General features: G+C 51.4%; 1 protein-coding gene across 8 annotated transcripts in view; it reads left to right on the plus strand.

Annotated features, from left to right (window-relative positions):
- GREB1 (growth regulating estrogen receptor binding 1) overlaps positions 1 to 25,661 on the plus strand; it is a 135,827-nt gene that overhangs the window by 70,525 nt on the left and 39,641 nt on the right. For 7 of the 8 annotated variants that reach the window (XM_070379126.1, XM_070379127.1, XM_070379129.1 and 4 more), the window contains 12 exons: positions 495 to 671; positions 8,172 to 8,354; positions 10,196 to 10,339; positions 11,700 to 11,828; positions 14,657 to 14,770; positions 15,306 to 15,449; positions 17,174 to 17,359; positions 20,386 to 20,736; positions 21,821 to 21,949; positions 22,609 to 22,737; positions 23,363 to 23,560; positions 24,187 to 24,367. In XM_070379126.1, the coding sequence (XP_070235227.1) occupies positions 495 to 671; positions 8,172 to 8,354; positions 10,196 to 10,339; positions 11,700 to 11,828; positions 14,657 to 14,770; positions 15,306 to 15,449; positions 17,174 to 17,359; positions 20,386 to 20,736; positions 21,821 to 21,949; positions 22,609 to 22,737; positions 23,363 to 23,560; positions 24,187 to 24,367 (2,065 nt within the window). Of the gene's footprint in view, positions 1 to 494; positions 672 to 8,171; positions 8,355 to 10,195; positions 10,340 to 10,510; positions 10,523 to 11,699; positions 11,829 to 14,656; positions 14,771 to 15,305; positions 15,450 to 17,173; positions 17,360 to 20,385; positions 20,737 to 21,820; positions 21,950 to 22,608; positions 22,738 to 23,362; positions 23,561 to 24,186; positions 24,368 to 25,661 lie in introns of those variants that run through there. The other variant, XM_070379131.1, reaches the window with a different exon arrangement.

The raw sequence follows: 25,661 nt of genomic DNA on the forward strand, positions 1-25,661 counted from the left end.
CCTCATACACGTTAAGTGCAGGGTGGAAAAGACCTCAAAGTACTCGCAGTCCCTTGCGGATTTTTCCCTTATGGATTTTTCATCCACGTTTTAATTTACCATCACTTGTCTAGCCATTTCTCCCGTTGACCTTCATTTGTACATTCACGTATGTGTATTGTACGGTAACAGCAGTAGTCGTAAATACAGCAAGTAGTTAAGTGTCACGAATGACGATGGTTACAATTTGATCTCTCAGAATTACTTTTATTCATTTTATTTTTTTATTCTGCCCAGTCACTTTATTGTTGTGAATCATGGTAACTGGCAAGTGAAGCGCATGTAAGGATAACATAGCTAATAATGTTCTCAGAATTAATTTTAGAGTCAGCCCAGGCCAGGGGTGAGGGTGGTTGCTGACAAAATTCAGACTGTTTTCCTGCTTTGCCCGCGTGGATCCTGGTTGTGTGGGGGCGCTCGCTGGACGGCGTGTGAGCCCTGTCCATCCCTCCTAGGGTTCTGCCAGGCCGGGAAGGACCTGCGTCTGGTCTCCATCTCCAGTGAGCCCATCGACATCCCTGCGGGCTTCCTCCTGGTGGGTGCCAAGTCCCCCAGCCTGCCTGACCATCTCCTGGTGTGTGCCGTGGACAAGAGGTTCCTGCCGGATGACAACGGACACAACGCCCTTCTTGGTGAGTTCCTCCTGGGCTCTGCTCTACAGCTCAGGCTGCATGATGGGTGGGGACAAGGAGGGCCACTGGTCCCCGTGGAAGACAGGCCACCTTTGGGCCTCTTCATCAGCACGTCCCACAACCCCATTCATTCCTCATTCTGTGGCCTATTTCTTTGTGGAATGGAATGCAAATGAGATTTGTTTTAAAATGTGACTACCTGGAGCTTTCCCTGGTGGTCCGGGGATTAACAGTCTGTACTTCCAGTGCAGGGGACGTGAGTTTCATCCCTGGTTGGGGAACTACATGATACTGTGTAGCATGGCCAAAAAATAAATGAATAGTGTAAAAATAAAATGTGACAACTTTCCTATAGAAAGCCTGTCAGTTAACACTACTTTTTTTGGTAAATGTGTTCATCAGAACTTTCCTAAGTGCCTACCTGTGTTGGGAATGTAATCCAGACCCCATCCGAGATGCTCTCAGAGGCCAGCAGACGCGTGGCAGGAGGAGAATAAGGCTGAGCGTGTGTCCCCCTGACCAGGACAGTCCTGTTCCAAGTGACTGCCCGGCACCCTCTACCATTCTCTTCTTTGCTTTACCTTTTGCCTCTCACCAGTCAAGGTCGCCTTGGACCTGTTAATGAACTTGCCTGAGGGTGCATGAGTAAAAGAATGTGGCCAGGATTCTGATTCAGGTCTTCCTGGTTCCATATGGTACCTTTAACTACTGCACCCCACAGTCACTCAGGGTCAGGGTCAGCCTAGGGAAGCTGTGGTTTTGACCTTTGGAACCACTGCTGGCCCATGGAATCCTCAATGTCAGTGCAAGTCAAGGCCAAGCCATACCAAGCCTGTCTCCTGTTGTTTCAAACATTTATTGAGCTCTTACTGAATGCCCGACGCTGTGCTCGGCACGCTCCCCGGTAAGTGAAGCAAAGTCGGGGGAGACATGAGGTTTGGACCGAGAGCTCAGCGAGCTGGCTCCAGCCCCGTGTCTGACCATAGGCTGCTGTGTGACCCTGGGCCTCCGTGTCCTTGTCCAGAGAGTGGGCAAGTGCTTTCTACATGGCCCCTCACCTGGCCTGGCATCTCCTTGGCAGGAGAGCTGGGCAGACAGGAGGGTTGGTAATGATCTGTCTAGCTGAGATGTAGCCTCAGAAATAATCTTCATGGCAGAAGCAAGTTTGATCATGAGAGTTTATGGGAAAAACTTCTAGGTTAAACTTCTCCTGCTGGCCCCATTCCTTCTGTGCTTTCCCAGTGGACAAACATTTAAACCTCAGTTTTACACTTGATATGTTCCCAAATCTGGGTAGGTAAAAACACTTCAGTTCAGTTCACTTGCTCAGTTGTGTCAGACGCTTTGCGTTCCCATGGACTGCAGCACGCCAGGCCTCCCTGTCCATCACCAACTCCCAGAGTTTACTCAAACTTATGTCCATTGAGTCAGTGATGCCATTCAACCATCTCATCCTCTGTCGTCCCCTTCTCCTCCCGTCTTCAATCTTTCCTAGCGTCAGGGTCTTTTCCACGGAGTCAGTTCTTTGCATCAGGTGGCCCAAGTATTGGAGTTTCAGCTTCAGCGTCAGTCCTTCCAATGAATATTCAGGACTGATTTCCTTTAGGATGGACTGGTTGGATCTCCTACACACTTTAGTGGATATTTATTGAGGACATTTTATGTCTGAGTCTCTGTGCAAAGGACTGAAGGATGGAGGTGGGACAGCAAGGCTTGACCCAGAGAAGAAAAAGAAATGGTTCCTGCCACGAGGGCACACTCTGAAACCTGGCAGATGACTGCTCAGTGGAGGGACAGACACGACTCTGAGGCAACAACCAGCAGGAGAAAAGGTTTTGGCCGGTTCTTTCTTAAGGCGGCTCTATGGGTTTATTGTAATCAGTTTTGAAAGCAAGAATAATCCAGGAAATTTACTCCACCAAGGAAGCTCATTGCTTCTGAGTCATTGCATCTCAGAGTGAATTTGCTTATCAAGGCCGCTCAGGACAGAATGAGTGGGGAAGACAGACTGGTGACTTGGTTAGCGTTTGATCTGGCCTGAATTCCTCCCCTTTGTGACTGTAAAGGAATTGCGAGGGCAGTAAATCTAGGAGGCTCCATGTCTCGAAATGCAGAGGCAAGAATCTTTCAGTTCATTCACCACCGGCCTGGGAACAGCTTCAGCCCCTCCGGCGGGGAGCGTAGAGGAAGTGGGGTCTTTGTTAATTGCTTGCCAAAAAGCCATCGGAGGTGGGTAACAAGGGCCGGCTGGTAATAACCCATGCTTTCTTCTTTTAAAATAACTTTATACTCTCAGCTTGCACACTTAGCACTGTTTAGGTTTCCTGCAATTAACCCTGATGGCTGCACAGGGCATGGTGGCCCAGCACCCCTCTGGGGCCGGGGCTCAGCACTTTTTAGTGACCTATAAAGGGGAGGCTCTGGAGTATCTTAGGAGAAAGTAACAGCTTTAAACCACCCCCCCCCACCCCCAGCCCCCCATAATTTATAGAGAAAGTAGTGCTGGTTTTAGTGACTTTGAATCAACAGAGAGATTTCGGTCTGTGAAAGCGAAAAGACTAAAATGTAGGTGTGTGTTCCAGTTGTTTGATAGTAATTCATCGAAACTAGCTGAGAAGGAGAAGAAACCATCTATTACAGCTGTGTGTGTGCTTGCTAAGTCGCTTTAGTCGTGTCTGACTCTTTGCGACCCCATGCACCGTAGCCTACCAAGCTCCTCTGTCCATGGGATTCTTCCGGCAAGAATATTGGAGTGGGTTGCCGTGCCCTCCTCCAGGGGAATCTTCCTGACCCAGGGATCCAACCTGCGTCTCTTACGTCTCCTGCATTGGCTGGCGGGTTCTTTTCCACTAGTACCACCTGGGAAGCTTCCATCTATTACAGCTGGAATGTTCATTTCTGAGATGAGAGTAAATGAGCTGTTTGTTCATCTAGCAGGCAAATAATTATGCATTTATTATTATTCATAGTAATAAATAACTGAAGGTAGACTTTAAGTTCAGACTGGGGCCCCAAAGCCAAGTGGCACTTGGTCCTTCCCGGAAGCTCAGGGCCGTGGGAGGATACAGGCCAACCAAGACTTCCCTCAGAGATCCACATGCACAACCACAGAAATCGAAATTCTGGGAAATCTCTGGGCAACAGGCTCCCACCACGGGCTTAAGATGCTGTGGGATCCCCAAGGATGCATTGACTTCTGGGATGAGAGTGTCTCAGAGGGTGTCACCGGCGACACACTTGGGTCCTAAAAAATGGGTGGATTACCAATTGGAGAAAGACAGCAGCAGCAAATGAACCTAAATAGCAGCCACTTTACTTCTCATGTGCTAATGACTATTGGAGTTAAAATGGAGTGAGTGAGTGAGTGTGTTACTACCTAGCACTGAGATATGAAGAAACAGAAGCATGCGCGATAGAATGAGGTGTGCCTGTCCTTACTGCCCTGGGAGGGCCAGCGTTTCCACTTTGATTTCTGAACCACGGAGGAGCCCCTTCTGGTTTGTGGCCCTCCCTCCCTGCCTCTGGAACGGAGCCGTGGTCCCATAGCCCACATTTGTCGTCGGACAAAGGCCTGTAACCTGTTTAGCCATTTCTGCAAAGGGATGGCAGTGCTGGCCTTGGCGAGGTGCTGGGAGCATCCTTGGATTTGCAGTTCTGTTTCTTACTCATCATCTTTGGTTTGACCTCAGAGTCAGGATCCCTTCCAGGGAGCTTGGAAGGTTTCTCAGGGCCTCATTCTTGGATGGCAGTTGAGCTGCTCAAGGTTCCCAGGTTGGAGACAAAAGAAAAAATAAAAACATTAGATTATAAACTAGGAAGCATTAGAAACGTGAAAACATTAGAAAACAAAAGCACATCAAAGTGTGTGCAGAGAGGCTAAGTGTTTGCTCTGCTAATTGTTTTATCTCCTCTCTCCTCCTTCCCTCCCAGTGTTTGCTGACTGTCTCTCCTGTGCTGGGCACTAGTTTGTATACGCACACGAATGCACACAGATACAACCCATACCTCCCCATGGACATACATGCTCCCGGTCCTGTGGAAGGATGGGGATGGTTATAGGGAAAAATACAGATTTTAATAACTCTAACATTGTGGCCCCCCACTCCAGTACTCTTGCCTAGAAAATCCCATGGATGGAGGAGCCTGGTAGGCTGCAGTCCATGGGGTCGCTAAGAGTCGGACACAACTGAGTGACTTCACTTTCACTTTTTACTTTCATGCATCGGAGAAGGAAATGGCAATCCACTCCAGTGTTCTTGCCTTGAGAATCCCAGGGACGGGGGAGCCTGGTGGGCTGCGGTCTAGGAGGTCGCACAGAGTCGGACACGACTGAAGTGACGTAGCAGCTTAGCAGCAACATTGAGGAAGAAGTTATAAGAGCTGTCAGCAATATAAAGTCTGGCATAGCAGTAGGAGGGATGGGAGGTAAAGCAGAGATGGGGGTGGTAGGCATTGGGGGCAGCCCTGGAGGGCATGCTTGTGCATCCACACTCCGTTCTCATGATAGAATTGAATGCGTCACTCTTTGGATCTGCTCTGGACAACCACTCAGTCCCTCTGGTTCTCAGGTTTCCCCATGGAAGGTTTAGCTGACCGACTGGTGGTTGCATGAGTTCAGCTGGGTGCTTCGTCTGGGCGACAGTGAATGGCAAGAACACCGTTGGTTTTCTCTGCATGTCAGTTTCCTTCATGTCCCTCTAACAACAAGTAAACATAAAGCACAGAGTTGGCATTTTTTTGGTACCTTAATCTATTCAGTACAGAGGGGATAGGAGTCTGGAAGGAAAAACTAACCTGTGTCTGCCTTCTTAGACCAAGAGATTTGTCTTTATTTCTAATGCCTTTTAAGGAATATTAAACTTGCTTGCAATAGAGCAGATAATCCAGGTTTCTGTAATGTTTGTTGTTCGGCCACTAAGTCATGTCTGACTCTTTGTGACCCTATGGACTACAGCATGCCAGGTTCCCCTGTCCTTCACTCTCTCCCAGAGTTTGCTCAGATTCATGTCTATTGAGTCAGTGATGCTATCTAACCATCTCATCCTCTGTCATCCCCTTCTCCCACCTTAAGTCTCTCCCAGCATCAGGGTCTTTTCCAATGAGTCAGCTCTTCGCATCAGGTGGCCAAAGGATTGGCGCTTCAGCTTCAGCATCAGTTCTTCTAACGAATATTCAGGGATAATTTCCTTTAGCATTGACTGGTTTGATCTCCTTGCAGTCCACGAAACTCTCAAGAGTCTTCTCCAATACCACAATGCGAAAGCACCGATTCTTCAGCGCTCAACCTTGTTTGTGGTCTGACTTTCGCATCTGTTCGTGACTACTGGAAAAACCATAGCTTTGACGATTTGGACCTTTGTCAGCAAAGTGATGTCTCTGCTTTTTCATATGGTGTCTAGGTTAGTCATAGCTTTTCTTCCAGGAGCAAGTGTCTTTTCATTTCATGACTGCAGTCACTGTCCGCAGTGATTTTGGAGCCTGAGAAAATAAAGTCCCTCATAGTTCTGTAATATAGGCATCTTCTTTCTCTATGGGGAAATGTTTTGAACCTTCACTAACAGTAGTAGCCAGAGACCTCAGGACTGTCCCCTTTAAAAGCAGGGCTTACTCACAGAACCGCTTGGCCCTTTCTGGCCTATATCAAGATGCTCTTTGTAAACTTGTCATCCAGAGGATAAGATAAAACAAATTAGTCTCAGCTTCAGGGTCTCTCCTACCAAAGGACTTTGTTGCAAAGAAACCAGATGTACCAGTGAGTGAGGCAAGGTCATAGGGAAGGCCTTTGAGAGACAGTGAGCTTAAAGCAGAACGGTCTACCAGGTACAAAAGCTAAACCATCACGTTTTTCTTGTCTTAACCAACAGTTCTATTGATTCCGGCTTGAATGGACTTCACAGTTTAAGTCTTTCAAGCATGTTCTCTGGATTTTAATAGTTCATAAGAGGTGAAACTCCAATGCTTTGGCCGCCTGATGTGAAGAGCTGACTCATTTGAAAAGACCCTGATACTGGGAAGGATTGAGGGCAGGAGGAGAAGGGAACGACAGAGGATGAGATGGTTTGATGGCTCATTGACTCGATGGACATGAGTTTGAGTAAACTCTGGGAGTTGGCGATGGACAGGGAGGCCTGGCGTGCTGCAATCCACGGGGTCGCAGGGAGTCGGACACAACTGAGTAACTGAACTGAACTGAACTGAAGAGGTGGTTTTGTCATCACCTCTGGAAAGCATCCTCTGCAGAGCCTCAGAGTTAAGCTCTGTCATCTCCCAGAAAGGTTCCCCTGGCCTTGGGCAGCAGGAACTGATATAAGCAGTCACCTTCTAGATGAGAGGCTTCACCATGGCTGCTGGGCCCAGATTTCACTCGCCATGATCCTGGCCACACGTGATGAAGTACTTGATTTCTGCGATTTGTGGGGTCTACTTCCTTGATTCCTGGAGGGAATTTTGGACTCTCAAGAGGGCTCTCAGTGTATCCAGTCTCAGTGGTTTAATTGCTTTGAGATTCTATGATTGGCTGGCACTGAAGACCGTAGTGTGTTCATGCTAAGTCACTTGAGTCCTGTCCAACTCTCTGCGATGCTATGGGCTATATAGCCTGCCAGGCTCCTCTGTCCATGGGATTCTCCAGGCAAGAATATGGAATGGGTTGCCATTTCCTTCTGCAGGGGATTGTCTCCACCCAAGGAACCCATGTCTCCCGCCTTGGCAGGAGGGTTCGTTACCCCTGAGCCACCTGGGAAACATAATTTCAAGTACTTAAGGCTTGTCCTTACTTATACTTTAATCAAAGCTCTTCCCCCCACCTCCATCCCCACCAACTAGAAACACTTTGTGTGCATATTACATACACAGAATATAGTCACTTTATTTCTTCTGGTGATGCTCAAATATTAAATAATTCCTTAATTCATGTGTTGGACTACAGTATAAACATTTATTGTTTATTCACTAAGTCGTGTCTGACTCTTTTGTAACCCTATGGACTACAGCCTATGAGGCTTCTCTGTCCGTGAGATTTTCCAGGTAAGAACACTGGAGTGGGTTGTCATGACCCCCTCCAGGGGATCTTCCTGGCCCAGGGATCGAACCTGCATCTCATGTCTCTTGCATTGGCAGGCAGTTTCTTTACCACAAGCATCATCTGAGAAGCCCAAAGACCATGTGGACAAACCAAATTATTGCACGTGCTCAGTGTGGACAGATGAATGGGACGGTTCTGTCCCATAGGATGCACAGGCTTTAAATATGCCCCTAAGCAAATGCCGTCTTCCATGCTTGCCTACGCTTGTGTCTACGACCCAGCGTCTCTTTGGTCAAGGTTTTTTTTGTGTGTCAAGGTCATCTTGACCCCTGGACGAGCGTGAGCTGGCAGCTACCTTTGCCCCTTGGACTTCTCTGGCTGGTGGTTCGGGACGTGAATGCCTAGTGAACGATGGTTCACTTGGAGGGGTCTTGGGTGTCAGGTGGGGACAATCCTGGTTTGTTTCCTCCCCCCAGGTTTCTCTGGGAATTGTGTCGGCTGTGGCAAGAAGGGCTTCTGTTACTTCACGGAGTTCTCCAATCACATCAATCTGAAGCTGACCACGCAGCCCAAGAAGCAGAAACACTTGAAATACTACCTGGTCCGCAACGCCCAGGGGGCTCTGACCAAAGGGCCTCTCATTTGCTGGAAAGGCTCAGGTGAGCAAGCTCTGTGGGGTGGGCCGTATGAAGGGGGCACCTCCAGGCCAGCCAGGGGCCTGTTGGCCCGACTCTGGGCCCAGATTGCTCTGCAGTGCACACGGTGGACAAGAGGTCAGCCCTACGAAATCAAAATGCAATTTTGCCCTCCGGGCGTCCAGTTTACAGTATCAGTCTAATTGTATGGGCGCTTTGAAAGCTGACACAGGGCCACACGGTGCCGTGTCTTCTTGTGGTAAGTATCTGGGGCAAGATTCTCACCCGGGGGGGATTCTGTCCCCCAGGGATATTTGGTGATGTCTGAAGACACTGTTGACCATCATGACTGCAAGGAGCCCCTGGTATCTCATAGATGGAGGCCAAGGATACAGTGCCCGGGGCAGCCCTCTGCAGAGAATTGTGCAGCCCGGTGTCAATGGTGCTGAAGTTGCGAAGCCCTGACTTAGAGAAAGCTCAGCCCAGATAGCCTCCCTCCCTGCCCCACAGCCCTGTCAACCACAAACAGAAAAGATCAGCTTCCTGGGGCTGGGGCTGGCAGAAGAGAGCGGGCTCCAGCTTTAGGAAGGGCCTCCCTCCATTCTCCTCTTCTGTCGCCCAATATCCTCCTGGCTGCAGTCAGCTCTGGAGGCAGAGGGAGGGGCTGGATTTTCCAGACCCCACCGAGATGCCCCTTCTCCCATCAACCAACCGTGGAGGGACGTGTCCCAGAAGGGTTCTCAGCGAGGTGCCCAGGAGAGGCAGCCTCTTGTCCCTCGCTTGTCTGCATCAGTGCTCTCTGGTCACCTGGAATACCCCAGCCAGCTTCTGTGAGTAGGAAAAAGGGGCTTCAGGAGGGGCTGGTTCTAGGCATTCATCCCCTGTCCCCTCCCATCATTCCTATCCTCCATGTCTCCTTTTCTTGCTTGCACGCATGCTCAGTCGCTCAGTCGTGTCCAACTCTTTGTGACTCTGTGGACTGTAGCCCACTAGGCTCCTCTGTCTGTGAAATTCCCTAGGCAGGAATACCGGAGTGGGTTGCCACATTCCTCAATAGTTTCTTGAGCTCCTACTATATACATGCCTGTCATTTTCTAGGTCCTGGAGAGGAAGTGGTTCTTCTCTTTGTGGGATCAGCCAAGAGTTCTTGATCACTTGCTGTGACCAAGCCCCTCTCAGGTTCGATACCTCACTGGGAGGTAGTCTTCCCAATGGAGAGTGATTTAGGGGGTGGAGGAAAGTACTAGCCCTTCCTTTGTTGTTATTGTTGTGTTAGTCACCCAGTCATGTCTGACTCTTTGAGACCCCCATGGACTGCAGCCCGCCAGGCTCCTCTGTCTGTGAAATTCCCCAGGCAAGAATACTGGAGTGGGTTGCCATGCTCTCCTCCGGGGGATTGTTCAGACCCAGGGATGGAACCCGGGTCTCCTACACTGAAGGCAGATTCTTTCCGTCTGGGCCACCAGAGAAGCCCAGCTGCTCCTTCACCTTTGAGTAATGCTGTTCGTCCCTTGGACTTGAAGCTCTCATTTGCATCATCTGTTTTTCCCGTAATGCTATTTGTCCCTTGGACTTGGAATTCTCGTTTGCATCATGTGCTTTTCCCTTCTTCCCAAATGGTGACCACTGCTCCTGCTGCTGGCAAGAGGACTGTCCCTCAGGTGGCTTCCCCAGAGACCGAGCCTGGGGAATGGCCCCCACCCCAGCCCCCTGGCTGCACCAGAGCAGCGACGGGGAAGGCGTTGGTGCCCTTGCAGTTATCTCCATGCCTGGCTCTCTCACCGGCCGGATTCTGGCCTCGGAAGTCATCGGTTGCTGTTGGGGAGGAGCAGGAGCTGACTGTCATGCGTGCCTCTTTTCCGCAGAGTTCAGAAGCCGGCAGGCATCCATGGGTGCGTGCTCCAGCTCTCTGTTCCCGCCGCTGGACAGCTCTGGGCCGCCGGCCCCCTTCCCTGGCGAGCCCGGTCCGGGGACAGCCCCGAGCGCCCCGCTGGGAGCCCCGCAGGCAGGTGAGGCGGTGGCGCAGCGCTGGAGGTGCTGGGAGTCGGTTTTAGTTTCCCCAACTGAAAAATGGAGGCACGAAGATGCTCGCCGAGGCTATCACGGGCAGTAGGGTTTGATACCTGGTATTTCTGCTTCGTGAACTTGGCCTCGGCCATGCAAAACACACCTGATAAGCACGACAGCTGATGGCAAGTAGACAGCAACCTCCTTCCCAAGGGCTCTGGCAGGGGGGTTGGTGGTTGGGGGTCCTCCTGCCCAGGGGGGTCTGCTGAGGGGCCCTGGGCCCCTGCTGCACGTGGCTTAGCATCCACAGCGAAGAGGCTGCACGTGAGTGGAGAATGCACCCCCCTAGAGGCCCCTGTCCTCCTTCTGCGTGGTATCTGCCCTCGTCCTCTCTGTGCCTGGGCCACCTGGGGCCTGGCACACTTGGGCAGCTTCAGGGATCAGTGTTTCTGCCCGAAGAATACCTGGGTGCGATTCCAGCATTGCCGCCTCCTAGCTGAGAGATTTGGGGCAGCTCACTTTAACTCTGTGACTCTCTGTTTCCTCATCTGTACACTTGGAGAGAATCTTTTCTGTCTAATTTGCAGGGTGATTATAAAAATTAAATGTGATGACAGTGATAGCAAATACTTACTGCTTGCAAACTTCTGTTAACTCCCATCGTCCTCACAGCGGCTCTAATATTACCCGCATCCTCTACATGAGAAGGTGGATGCACAGGGAGGAGGTGTAATGTTCAGGAAGGTTGCACAGCGAGTTCGAGGCAGCATGGGGCTCAGACAGGGGTCGTCTGGTTTCAGAGCCTGCCCTTCAACCCCTCAACATAGGGGATGATCTGTGCTCCTTCTGACTCTGGAGTACCTTCCACATCATTCTGGCCCGTGTGGGTGACTTAGAGCAGAGCCCACAATTGCCCCCAGAATCCTCCTGAGGCCCGGGGAGCCCCAGATCCTGTGCATAGCCTGGCCCTGGGCGACGGCAAACCCAACTGCTTTCCTGAGCATGTTTGACGTGACCCTGAATCCAGGAGGGTGAGCGAGGGTGGGAGGAGGGTGGAGCAGGTGCAGGGGCGCTCCTGGAATCCCGGGGCCCCCACGGGCCCTTCTCTCACAGGGAGTGCTCAGTGGAGCATGTGTGGGAGCATGTGTCCTGTGTGTGCACGTGTGTGTGTGTGTGTGCATGTCTGTGTGTGTCTGCTTTTTCGGGGGGCTGGGGGGACAGAATCACTCTGTCAAGAGTCCTGACCCTTGACGGGCTGCATCAGTGGAAAGCTAATATGTTAAACGGAGGGAGAGCCATATCCTGTTTGCTGGACTCCCCGAGCATCCCATGGTCTTCTCCCCTCTTTGTCTCTGTTCTCAGGACCAGCCTCCGATCACCCCGCCCTAACCGCAGCCCTGGGTGCGGCTGTTTTCAATGGCAAAGATTCCCCGAAGCACCAGCCGCTGGTGAAGAACCGCCTGTCTGCAGTGCCGCGTCCCTCGGCCTTAGGTAACCTTGACCGTCCTATTCGGGGTGAGGGGGCCTTGCTCTGCTCTGGGCCAAGGTGGTGGCGGGTGGGGGATGGGAGAGCCGCCACGCTGGGGCCCAGGAGCCTCCTGGAGTTGGAATGAGAGTCAGGCTGGATCAGCAGACACCTCCTGCGTCTCTGGGAGTGTGTCCAGCCCCCAGTGCTGGGGGTAGGGAGACGCATGGCTTCTGCCCCCAATCTGGGTGATGAGTGTGCGCCAGGATGCAGTGGGAACCCGTTACGAGTGGTAACCTGTCTTCCTGTGGGCTGGTGACGTTCCCAGGAACGGTTATCATCACGCGCATGGGAGCCTAGTTACTCCGTGGAGCCTGGCCCGGAGGATGCAATGGGTGCTGGTAGAGAGAGTGGGCTTGCACCATTAGGGGAACGGCTGGAGCCTCGGAGTCCCGTGCCTGAGGCCTGCTGTGGGCAGGGTGGACTCTATTTCAAGAAACCGCTTCTGAAGCTACACGGAGTATGACAAGGACTTGGGGGCTCTGTGGTTCTCAGCTGAAATGCTGCCCCGCATGGGACGGGATGGGGTGGGGGCAGAGTTGGGAGGGGGAGGTAGGAAACATGCAGAATCCCTTTCTGCGTTGTCCTAGCTCGGGTTCCGGGTGTTGCAGTGCCTGCAGGGTGTGGGCTACAGTGAAGACTTGTCTCTTCCCAAATGCCAAATAGGGTCCCCCTTCCCAGCACCAGGACACATGGCCAGAAATGGTTGGTCCACAGGGGCAGCTCCTGGTGACATCATTTTGGGAGAGCTTTGGGGAAGATCCTCTGGAGGAGGGCATGGCAACCCACTCCAGTATTCTTACCTGGAGAATCCCATGGACAGAGGAGCCTGGCGGGCTACAGTCCATAGGGCCGTAATGTCGGACACATACTGAAGTGACTCAGGACACATGCACGAGGAGCTTTGAGTCCGTGTAGAGGCAGTTAGCACCCCAAAGGAAGAAAACACCCGAAGACCTTCTGCCTTCATACCGAGGCTCCATCCCATTGCCCTTCCTCCTCTGGTAGTTTAACATGGCTTTTAGAGGAGCTGGCATCTCAGTCTGTGTGGGAGCTCTTCCCTGCTCTTGAGGACAGATGTTTGGGGAAATGAAGATGTAGTTCTAAATGACATCAAGGTGATAGAAGCTGCCGCAGAGGTTGTGGGGGTCAGAGGAGCCCACCTGTGGGAAACCTCTTTGCAAGCAAAGAACTTCATGTCTTTAAACGTTTTATTCATTTCGTTTCATTCATTTTCAGTCAGTCTAAAGAAGAGGTGAAAATAACTTTGGGTTATTTTTAAGAGACTCGAAAGCAATAATTCTCAAACAGCAGCACGTCTAAGGATAACCAGGGGTGCTTGTGACCAAGTGTTTCCTTTCATTTCTGGAGATCTGCTTCTGTAGGTTGAGGTGTGCCCAGGAGCACTTGGAACAAGCTCCTCCTGGTTCTGTCCAGCTTTGTCTCTGGCTAGATTTGGAGAAACACTGCTCTAAACCAGTGGTTCTCAATCCTGGTTGTGGTTTAGAATCACCAGGAGCTCAGGGAGGGGATGGGAGGTGGAGTGGGTCATCGGGAGGTGTGTGGACATGCTGGGGTTCTGATTTCCTTGGGAGAGGGTTGCATCCAGGAATAGAACGTTTTAAAATTTAAACTTTATATAATGAGTCATGGTTGAACATAGAGCGCTAAAGGTAAGGGAAATTTTGTGTCAGATTGGTCCCCAAAAATGTGGTAACCAATTCTTGGTATTTTGAAGAATCCAAGAACAGAGCATGATGAGTCATGCTCACGCTGTTCTGGCGTGGGCAGGATGACTCATCAGTGGCAGTGGGTACCAGCTTCTGTTCCCCCGGATTTTTTTAGCCTGAAATTAGCTTTCAGGGCTGGGGTGGGGAGAGGTGCACAGGTGGATCGGTACTGCCCCCGAGTGGTGAAACTGCGGTGGTGGGTTGACTGCCGCTGGGGCTTGTCTACAGAAACAAGTATTAATTTACTGGGATGTGGAGACGATGATGGACTTCCTCGTAGTTCAGACATAAAGAATCTGCCTGCAATGCGGGAGACCTGGGTTCGATTCCTGGGTTGGGAAGATCCACTGGAAAAGGGATAGGCTACCCACTCCAGTATTCTTGGGCTTCCCTGGTGGCTCAGTTGGTAAAGAATCTGCCTGCAATGTGAGAGACCTGGGTTCAAACCCTGGATTGGGAAGATCCCCTGGAGAAAGGAACGGCTACCCACTGTAGATGAGGATCTGGACTTGGTAGCTACCATTTATTGGCCTCAGACTCTGTGCCTTACATATATTCTCTTTAATCTTGATCGAGTCACCTTTCAGAGTAGGTTTTATGATCCCATTGTAAAGATGAAGGAGGTAAGGCTCGGAGAGCTAAAGCTTAGACACTGACACAGCTTTGGAATGAAACATTTATAGAGGTCGACAGGATACTTCTTTAAGCCTAGATGCTTCCTCTAGACTGCTTGTTAGTTGCTTAGTTGTGTCCGAGTCTTTGCGACCCCATGGACTGTAGCCCACCACGCTCCTCTGTCCGTGGGATTCTCTGGGCAAGAAGGAGTTGGTTGCCGTGTCCTTCTCCGGGGGATCTTTCAGACCCAGGGATTGAATGGGCTTTTCTGCATCACAAGCAGATTCTTTACCATGTGAACCACTAGGGAAGCTAAAATGCACTAGATGCTAAAATGCAGTGTAAAGCTGTGCTTTAAAAAAAATAATAAGTGTCCTCCAGCTCAGGGGAACATTTTGCTGAAGCATGTCTTTGGTGACAGCCTAATTCACACTCTGAACGTTGTCTAGGTATCTTATCAAACTCCGGCCCTCCCAAAAAACGCCACAAAGGCTGGTCTCCAGAATCTCCATCAGCTTTGGATGGTGGCTACCCCCAGGGAGTGGGGAACAGAGCCAAGTATGGTAAGTGATGGAGCCCTGCCCCAGATGCAAGGCTCCAGCACTGGTGGTGGTGGTGTGTGTGTGTGTGTATGAGTGTGTGTGTGTGTGAATGTGTGTGTATGAGCATGTGCATGTTCACGTGTGCATGTGTGTGTGTGTACTCACATGCTTTCATATGTATGGGTGAGAAAATTCTAGGGAGGCACACTTGAGTATAACAAGATTCTCTTTCTCATGTATTAGACTTGCTTCACAAAGCCCAGGATTCCTGTACAGTATTGAGTTTCCTGATCTTAGAGGAATTTTTTCTAAAAGGCGTGCTTATCACTTGGCAGAGACATTGAAGAAGAGAAAACTGGGTTGTTTGGTGGGGAAGGGGGACCCGGTGACCTTTAAGGTCTTTTGACTCAGGAACCTGTGGTTCCCAGACTTGGGTGCTCCGGAGGTGCAGGGAAGGTCACGTTGTACCAGGTGTGTTGGCTGGCCTGATGTCAGGTCTGCCGGAGGTGGATGCCCTGTCTGACGTATCCTCTTCACGCTCTCGGTATGTCCCTAGAAAGCGCAGGTGTGACCTGCATGCCCCAGGTCGGCTTGGTGGGACCGGCTTCAGTCACCTTTCCCGTTGTGGCTTCCGGAGAACCAGTGTCCGTTCCCGACAACTTGTTGAAGATATGCAAGGCCAAGCCAGTGATCTTTAAAGGCAAGTACAGCAATGCGCCGGGGGCGGAAGGTCGGGGAGCCCAGGGATACAGACAACATGACACATCATCCCAGTCTGACTCCACACCAAGTTGTCCTCCTGGGAAAACTTCTAAAGCCGTTTCCAGGGCAATGAGAGAACCAAGCAGAAAGGTCACTGGGGTAGCCCCTGATCAGACGCCACAAGTTCAGAGCCCATCACTGTTTTCCGTGGGACAGCCCTGTTCCGTGACGACCATTTGCTTGTTCATTTGTTCTAACCCTTTTATCTGGGCCCCGCTGTAGCATCTTTGTGCCTCTTTTATGACAAATGTCACATCCTTCCCCTAAGAGTAATTCTTTTGCTGCCTCTGATAAACCAGAATGTTTGTGAGCGGTGCTCCCCAAATTGTGGTTCCTGGACCAGCAAATACAGCATCGCCCAGGAGTTCAGTAGAGATGTAAATTCCCAGGCCCACCCATCCCAGAATCATAACCAGGCCTGAGTTGGAATCAGAGGCTCTGTGGTGGGGTCTGGCAGTCTGTGTTTTTGGAAGCCTTTCAGGGGACCCTAGCGCACCCTCAGGTTTCGGAAACAATTTTCTTGAGGCTGTGAACTGTGTCCCAATCTAACCCTGGAGCTGAGCGTGGTGTCTGCACACAGCACACAGCAGGCGTCTACTCAGTGTGTGTTTGGTGAATAAACGGAGGCCGTCTGAGTACACGATACCATGCAGGCACTTACCACATTTAATCATCTCAGCAATTGCACGAGGGTTTGATATCTTCACCTTGTTTTACACATGCAGAGACCGAGGCTTGGGGAAGTGAAACTTCTTGCTGAGGATAACCTAGTTAATAAATAGATCTGGCCTGGGTTGTCCTGCCTCTGAGGGCTGCCATCAGAATTAATCTTGTACCATTTGCTGAAGCATTTGTCAAGTTCTGTCAATGTTTGGAGTCTCTGATCTGTACAGTGGTTTATTTTCCTAACTCAGCTCATCAAGGAGTCCTGGGGGGCTGGGAGGCACAGGTGATGACTGAGCAGCTTTAGTAATTCTCTCTGGGCCTTATGTGCTCAGCTGTAAAATAAAAAATTGAACTAAATCAGGGGTCTTCAATGTCCGGGATCTAATGCCTAATGATCAGAGGTGGAGCTGATATAATAATAATAGAAATAAAGTACACAATAAATATATTGCTCTTGAATCATCCCCACACCATAATCCCGCCCCCACCCTGGGTCTGTGGAAAAATTGTTTTCCATGAAACAGATCCCTGGTGCCAAAAAGGTGGAGACTGCAAATGAATAAGCAAGTGCTGCAGCCCCTGTCAGTTACCAGAGCAGGTGCACAAACCAGCACGGGCTGAGAGTTCAAGATTTCCCCAGAGGAGCTTGAGTTGCCTCAAGTGCAGCTGGCTTGCATGTTTTCACTCCCTTGCATGCACAGACCCCCAGGCTTCCCTGCTGGCTCAGTGGTAAAGAATCTGCCTGCAATGCAGAAGGCGCAGCAGACGCAGGTTCGATCCCTGGGTGGGGAAGATTCCCTGGAGGAAGGCATGGCAACGCCCTCCAGTATTCTTGCCTGGAGAATCCCATGGACAGAGAAGCCTGGCGGGCTATGGTCCACGGGGTCACAAAGAGTTGGACACGACTGAGCGACTGAGCAGGCACGCATGCACATGTGGAGACCACCCGTTGTGCCTGAGGCCAGTTGCCAAGCCATGCCATGTCCCCTCCCCCAGGCCATGGGAACTTCCCCTGCCTCTGCGGCAACCTGAACGACGTGGTCGTGAGCCCCCTGCTGTACACGTGCTACCAGAACTCGCAGTCCATCTCCAGAGCCTACGAGCAGTACGGGGCCTCCACCATTCAGCCCATCTCGGAGGAGATGCAGCTCCTGCTGACCGTCTACTATCTCGTCCAGCTGGGTGAGTCCCCTCCCATTTTTCGGGAACCACTGGTGGAATAATTGCTAAAGGAGGGACGTGCACACGGCCTGATCATGGACCCTCACTCAGAGCCCTTCTGAAGACGGCCTCTGTCATCAGGTCACTGCAGTGGTCACCACCTGAGGGGCTGGGATGGCAGTGAGAATTCAAACAGATTTCCTGGGACTTGCCTGGTGATCCAGTGGTTAAGAATCTGCCTTGCAACGCAGAGGACGTGGGTTCGATCCCTGGTTGGGGAGCTAAGACCCCACGTGCCACAATGAAAACCTGATGCAACCAGATAAATTTTTTTTTTTTTCAAAAGTGATTTCCCTGCCATTCTAGGTGAAGAGATATAGCAGGAATACCACAAAGGCTCTGCCCTCAAGGATTCTAGTGGGAGAGAAAAAATACAGTAAACAAGAGGAAATGAAGCAATGGGAGTGGGGTGGGTGGTTGTGGGCTGATTCAGGTCATCGGGAAAGGCGTCTCTGAGTCGAGACCTGAGTGATGAGGAGGACCCAGGCTTGTGAAGATCTCAGGGAGGCAGGGTCGGGGGGGCAGGCCAAGGGCCGAGGGGTGGGTGGGAGCGTGGCGCCCCAGGTCAGCGGGAGCCAGGGCAGCCACCCAGTGAGAGCCTGAGAGTGAGGGTGTTGTCAGAGAGCCGGCAGGGCCTCAGGCTAAGGTCAAGAGTCTGTATGTCGGACTCGGTGAGAACAACTTGTGTTTATCTGCTCAGGCTGCCGTAGCAAAATACCACAGGCTGTGCTTAAGCCACAGAAGTTTTATCTTCTCATAGTTCTGGAGGCTGGAAGTCCGAGGTCAGAGTGGCCTCATGGTGGGGTTCTGGGGAGGCCCTCTCTTCCTGGCTTGTGGAGGATGGCTGTGTCCTCCCCTGGCCTTTCCTTCATGCCTGTGTGTGGGGACAGAGGGTGAACTCCGAAGTTGCTTCCTTTTCTTATAGGGACACCCATCCTATTGGCCTAGGACCCCACCCTTATGAACCCACCTAACCTTAGCTACTTCTTTAAAGGCTCTCTCACTAAATATAGTCACATTGGGGGTTAACACTTCAATGTATGAATGGACGGGGACACAATTCAGTCCATAGCAGCACTGGAATGCTTTCAGGCAGGGGACAGATACGATCTGGGCTTCCTTGGTGGCTCAGATAGGTAAAGAATCTGCCTGCAATGGAGGAGACCCGGGTTCAATCCTTGGTTCAGGAAGATCCTCTGGAGAAGGGAATGGCAACCAACTCCAGTATTTTTCCCTGGGAAATCCCTGGACAGAGGAGCCTGGTGGGCTACAGTCCATGGGGTCGCAAAGAGTCAGACACGACTGAGTGACTTTCAGTTTCAGATATGATCTGACTTCATTTCATTAATGGCCTAGAATTGAGGGCTGGCTGATGATTGACCATTGGGTTGGGGCATGTGGAAACCACTGGCAACCCGGGTGGGTGGAGATATGAGGAGAGTGGGGACAAAACCCATACTGGAATGGGTCAGAGGGGATGGAGGTGAGGAGACAAGCATGGTGAGTGTGGGCAGCTCTCTCAGTTGCTTTGATGGGTGGTGGTGGTTCTGGAAGGGGCTGTGGGCTCCAGGGAAAAACTTTTAAAAGACAGGAAATACAACAGCTTATCTAATCCAGTTTTGGCGTAGCCCCATGAGGAAGTGGTGTGATCCCTGTTTTTTCAGATCAGAAAGCTGTATCCTAAGATAGCTCAAGGCTCCACAGCTGGTGCTGGGTGTAGCTGGATGGGGACACGTTTTCTAAATCAAATTGTGGCTCTCTTTCCATGGCTCACTCAAATGTAAAGTTCTGACATGTAAACCAGAAAATAGCTAATAGGGAAAAATGTTGAAAATACTCAGTCTCACTAGTTGTCAAAGAAGTACAAAGTTAACAAATCAAACAAGTGGAGTTTTTCTCAATTCAGTTGATGATAAGTACCCAAACGATGGTATCCACTAGAACTAGGGGTGCAGTAGAAGCCAGGTTGTTGTGGTTTGTTAATGTCATGGTAAGTTGTCACATTGAGACCATCTGGAGACAGTCTGATGATGTGTTACCAGTCAGCTCTGTAGGTCCGTTTAGGCTCAGGAAGTTATGTCCTTTACATAAAGCTGTGTCCTGCAGAAGTATTTTTGAAGGTGCTTACTCAGAAGCAATGCAAGGGTCAATGACAGATCAGTGTTGCTAAGTCTGTGATGGCACTTTCAAGTCATGGGATATCACGTGCCTGGTTATAATGCTGTGTGTGAAAGCTGTAAACGTCATGATTGTGGTTGGATGCTGGCATGATGGTAAGGAGGCAAACACACCCTGAAGTCATTTCCCCACAATCGTTAACAGTGATTTAAACCCATTATAGTGATTAAAAGGGCTTCCCTGGTAGCTCAGATGGTAAAGAATGTGCCCACAATGCGGGAGACCCAGGTTCGATCCCTGGGTGGGGAAGATCCCCTGGAGAAGGGAATGACAACCCACACCAGTATTCTTGCCTGGAGAATTCCACAGACAGAGGAGCCTGGCAGGCTACAGTTCATGGGGTTGCAGAGAGTCAGACATGACTGAGGGACTTTCAGTTCAGTTTACAGTGATTTAAGACTCTGATGCTGGCAAAGATGAGGGCAGGAAGAAAAGGGGTCGACAGAGGATGAGATGGTTGGATAGCATCACTGCCTCATTGGACATAAGCTTGAGCAGGCTCCTGGAGATAGTGAAGGACAGGGAAGCCTGGTGTACTGCAGGGGTCGCAAAGAGTCAGACAGGACTGAGCGACTGAACAACAAAAAATTCCAGCGCGTGGGGGAGAAAAGGCTGAGAAGCACTCAAAAATATTGGTTCTTTTAGGCTGATGAGATGAGGGCTGTATTTGCAGCCTCCCTCTATTTTGGATGTTGATCATTCAGACTGTATCAGGTGGACATTGGGGTACAGCGCATCTCCCCAGAACTGCCCCGCGGTGTGGCCGGGGTAGGCGCTGAAGCCCCTCCCACCCGCCTTGTGGTTGCCAGCGGCGGACCAGGTGCCCCTGATGGAGGACCTGGAGCAGATCTTCCTGCGGTCGTGGCGCGAGTCGCATCTAACGGAGATCCGGCAGTACCAGCAGGCGCCGCCCCAGCCCTTCCCACCTGTGCCGGGTGCTGTGGCGCCGGTGACCTCCGCGCAGCTGCCCTGGCTGGCCGGCCTGGCTGCCAGCTCCTGCAACGACAGCGTGCACATCATCGAGTGCACCTACTCTCTGGCCGAGGGCCTCTCCGAGATGTTCCGGCTGCTGATCGAGGGCAAGCTGGCCAAGACCAACTACGTGGTGATCATCTGCGCCTGCCGCAGCGCCGCCATCGACTCCTGCATTGCTGTCACCGGTGAGGCTGGGCCCTCCACTGAGATGCTTCTGGTAACCCCCAGAAGCCCCCCAACCCCCACCTGGCTGTTGGCCCCTCGAGGGCCTGGGGTTTGCATCAGCGCTGGTTAGTAACTGCAGTTAACACTCAGCCGCCCCTGATGTGCCCTGAATAGCATGCTTCTGGAAAATGCTATTCCTCCTGGAATGAAAGGTGGTACATTTCTGGTTTCTCTGAGAGACTGAGGGCAAGTTCGGGGTCTGTATAGACGCAGGGAAACCCCTCTGCACCCGCCTTCCCCGCCCCACCCCCCCCACCCCCCCCACCCCCACCTGTGATCAGTGACTCCATTCCTCAGCATCTTCAACTACATAATGGAGAGAAAAAATAATGACCTTACTGGGTTGTGTGGGTTAACGAGGCTGTCAGCTAATTAACTATAAAAACACTTATTGAAGCCCTACTATGTGCAGCCACTGTCCTGGGGGCTGGGGATACAGTGATGTCCTGCTTTCCTGGAGCCAGTGTGCTGGTGGAGAGGCAGATGGGGGGGCGGGGGTGGGGGGTGGGGATGTCCCCGGGGGAAGTGGGGAAGTGTGGAGGATCGCAGATGAGGGGGCTGATTTCAGATTGCTCCTCTGCGGGGTCCTCGTTATCTCTTGTCATTCCTTCATCCTGAACGCCTTCTGTGTTTTTTAAATAAATTCTTTACATTGATTTGAGTAGTACAGTACCTTCAGTACTGGAGTCTTCACTGCATGAGGCATTGGGCTGCACATTTCATAAACCTTGCCCTGTTTCATCCTCACGATAGTCCTGTGAAGTAGATAGAGCTGCCGGCCATGAATTCCAGATGAGGAAGCTGGGTCGGCCTGGGTTACACAGCTGGTTAAGTGGGGAGAGAGTCAGGTTCCAAACTGGGCTCTGGGGCGTGTGTACCATTCATTCATTTCACCAGCAGCAGGAAGCCCTGCTCTTAGCCAGGCGTGGTGCTGGGCTTGGAGGATGGAGGGAGAAAGGGATGCAGGCACAGACTCTGCCATCGAAGAACTCATGCGCTAATTCTAAGCAGAGGGCCCCGTCAAAGCTGTCATTTGTTTTCCAGGAAAATACCAAGCCCGGATTCTTTCTGAGAGCCTTCTCACCCCGGCTGAGTACCAGAAAGAAGTCAATTACGAGCTGGTTACTGGGAAAGTGGACTCGCTAGGGGCCTTTTTTAGCACCCTCTGTCCAGGTATGCTTGTAGTCAGACAGGTGCAAGTCACCATACACTGATGAGACAGAAATAAACACAGATACAAGGGGGAGGCCGTCTCAGAGCTCATCCCCTTGAGCTGCCGAGGCTGGCCTGGATTTAGACGTGCGGTGGCCCTTCCATGGTGTGGGGTCTCTGGCTAGCTGATTCCTGCTCTGGCTGTGTGGTGTCTGTCCTTTGAGGGCATACGCAGGCCTCGTGCATGGTCCTCTCTACCTCCATGGCTCTGTCCATCACCCTCTTGCCTCCCCCTCTCAGTTGCTTAAAGCCTCTTGTTGGAGAAGTGTATTCTCTGTGCTTCATTCCGTGTGTTCCAAGCTTTGAGTGCCCATCTCCCTTCTTTTCCTGGCTACTCGCCCTTCAAGAGTCACCCCATTTCCTCCCAGAAACCTTTGCTGTCCTCTCCTTCTCCAGGATGAGCTCAGACCCCTACCTCCTGCTCTAAAACCCACTGGGTCATGTCATTTTCCTGAGGACATCTGCCTGCCTTGGCTGTGGGCTCTCTCACAGGATGGGCCACCCTATCTCTGGTGCCCCAGGCCCCGGACAGTGCCTAACACACAGAGGTTGTTCCCTTGATGCTGAGTTTCCCTGAGATGGAAAAACCCATTTCTGATGTTCTCTCTGTTTGGGGGCAGAAGGCGACATTGACATTTTGCTGGACAAATTCCATCAGGAAAATCAAGGCCTTCTTTCTTCCTCACTTACTGCCTCCTCTGTCACCAAGTCAGCATCCCTGGATGTCAGCGGGGCACCTGCGTGCACAAGTGAGTGGTGCTGGGGAGCGGTGGCCAAGCTCCAGGCTGGGGGGCAGCATCCCGGGGCCTCCAGGGTCTGCAAGGAAGCACAGTTCGAGGCACACCCAGTGGAAAAGGTGTTTCCCTAGCATCAAAATAGACCTAATACCTAACTTTCATTTTAGTCTTTAACAAGAACAGTCTTATTTTACCCTGAAATGTACATCTGTACACTTTCCTTTCTCTGAGTTGATTTCTCATTTATCAATGCACTGTTGGAATGTTTTATTCATGCTATGTTCCTGAGGGGCTCTGCTGGTCTCCTCCTCTTCCTGAGAACCTATAGCCTCCTCGGAAGTACAATCTCAGCATCAGCTTCCCTGGGATCCCGTCCTTGTCCCCTCCAGGTGGAGTAGGTCTCAGCCCCTGGGATCCCCGAGTGCTGTTCATCTTTTAATTTTTAAATCAGGAATAGGGTGTGGCATGACCAGCATGGTGCATAGCCCAGAGCAGGAATTCAGTGAATGCTGGTCTTTTCCCGTTCCCTCATCCCTGTGTGGGCCTAATGGGGCCCTTGCTTGAGTCCCCCGCAGAGTCCAGGGCTGTAGCGGTCTGCTCACGCTGCACCTCACCCTAACGGGGGCTCTGGTTCCAGGTTACCATCTGGAGCCGCACCGCATCCGGCCCTTCCAGCTGGCTGTGGCCCAGAAGCTCCTCTCCCACGTGTGTTCAATCGCGGATTCCAGCACCCAGAATCTGGACTTGGGATCCTTTGAGAAGGTGGACTTTCTGATTTGTATTCCACCCTCAGAAGTGACTTACCAGCAGACCCTCTTCCATGTCTGGCATTCAGGTATGGGCCCTTTTGGGGTTTCCCTGGTGGCTCAGTGGTAAAGAAGCTGCCTGCAATGTAGGAGCCACAGGAGACATGGGTTCGATCCCTGGGTCGGGAAAATCCCCTGGAGGAGGGCATGGCAACCCACTTCAGTATTCTTGCCTGGAGAATCCCATGGACAGAGGAGCCTGGCAGGCTACAGTCTATGGGGTCACAAAGAGTTGGACATGACTGAAGCAACTTAACACGGCATGTCACGGGCCTTTCATGGAGTGTCTGATGTCTGTCTGGGTGCAGAAGCTCTGATGTACCTACATTCAGATTTGGATTCTAACATCATCTTTGCTTCTGAAGCAGAGGGGATAGTAGCTCATGAAGCTGATGCCTGGAGGAAGCCACTTGTTCATGATTTTATAAACTGTTAAAGGCAAGGCATCACTAGAATATTCCCTCTGTTTCACTCAAGTCAGTGAACTATATTCTGGTATCTGGCCTCCTGACTCATGCATAACTCCTCCATCCCTGTAGCCTCTGGGCCCAGCTTGAAGCCTGCCATGTGGGAGATCCTGCTCAAGGGTCTGTTGATGACTCAAAAACCTCACAGCCATGTTTGGAGCTACTGATGTATTTTCACTGTGTTGCAGGGGTTTTGCTGGAGCTGGGCTTGGAGAAGGAGCATGTGACCAGGCAGAGGGTGGAGCAATATGTTCTGAAGCTCGATGCCGAAGCACAGACGAAGTTCAAGTCCTTCCTGCAAAACTCCTTTCAGAATCCGCACACACTCTTCGTCCTCATCCATGACCATGCCCACTGGGATCTTGTGAGGTTAGACTGGCTGTGGCATAGGGCAGGGCTGGCGTTTCCCTTATTTGAATGAAAATGTGTGGATCATATGGGTTTCCCTGGTGGCATAGTGGTAAAGAATCTGCCTGGTGATGCAGGAGACGCAGGTTTGATCCCTGGGTCAGGAAGATCCCTTGGAGAAGGAAGTGGCAATCCACTCCAGTATTTTTGCCTGGGAAATCCCATGGACAGATAAGCCTGGCGGGCTACAGTCCATGGGGTTGCAAAGAGTCAGACGTGACTCAGCGACTAAGTGTGCATGCACACAACGTATGGATAATATTTGCGACAGTGGGTGTAAGTGTTAAAAAGATGAATGATGTTGGGGGCTTGGCATTTGTCAGCAGGTGCTGTGGGGCTGTTTCAGACCATAGGGCCAGAAGTTAGCTGAGGGGTCATCTCAGGTGGTCTCTGGTGGTGGTTTAGTTGCTAAACTGTGTCTGACGTTTGCGACCCCATTGACTGTAGCCTGACAGGCTCCTCTGTCTGTGGGGTTCTTTAGGCAAGAATACTGGAGTGGGTTGCCATTTCCTTCTTCAGGGGATCTTCCCGACCCAGGGATCAAACCCCGGTCTCCTGCATTGCAGTATGGATGAAGTATGGATTCTTTACCAACTGAGCTATGAGGGAAGCCCTAAAAGGCCTCTAAAAGGGATCATTATGGAAACTGGAGCAAGTGGGCATCTTGCTCAACATCGCAGGCTGAGGGGGCGGGAGAAGGGTGGCAGGGGCAGAACAGTGGGTACTGCACTGGTGCCAGAAAGGGACCCAGATGGGAGGAACTCTACCCAACCCCTTCTTGACCGAGCCTCATAGCTCTGGACCATGTGGGTCACAACTGCTGCCCTTCCCAAGGTGATTTCACTTACTTGGCTCAAATGAACATAAATCTGGATGAATTTCAGATAGTCTCAAGCTTGGAGTCTGGCAGGGTTCCTGGGCATTTCCGTGAGACTGGGGTTGGGTGTTTAGACACCGCCCGTGACCTGGATGAGGAGGGAGGGAAGATGATGGGTCAGACCTCGGAGGAAGGCTCTGATTTACAGCTGGTGCAGAAGCACAGGGCTGGCCAGAACCTTAAAGTTCACCCAGGTAAAGGGTGTCCAGTCTAGCACTGGGTGAATTTGAACATTCTGAGTTGTATAAAAAGCTATATTGTCCGTTTTCCTTTGGTGGGTAGGTTTTTCTGAGTGGTGACCTGCCACCCAAGAGGTGAGGCACTGATTTTTTTTTTCCCATCCCCCTCAATTTACAGAAGACAACACTTGGGCCCCCT

This window comes from Bos mutus, chromosome 11, assembly GCF_027580195.1.
Source record: "Bos mutus isolate GX-2022 chromosome 11, NWIPB_WYAK_1.1, whole genome shotgun sequence".
Classification (NCBI taxonomy): Eukaryota; Metazoa; Chordata; class Mammalia; order Artiodactyla; family Bovidae; genus Bos; species Bos mutus.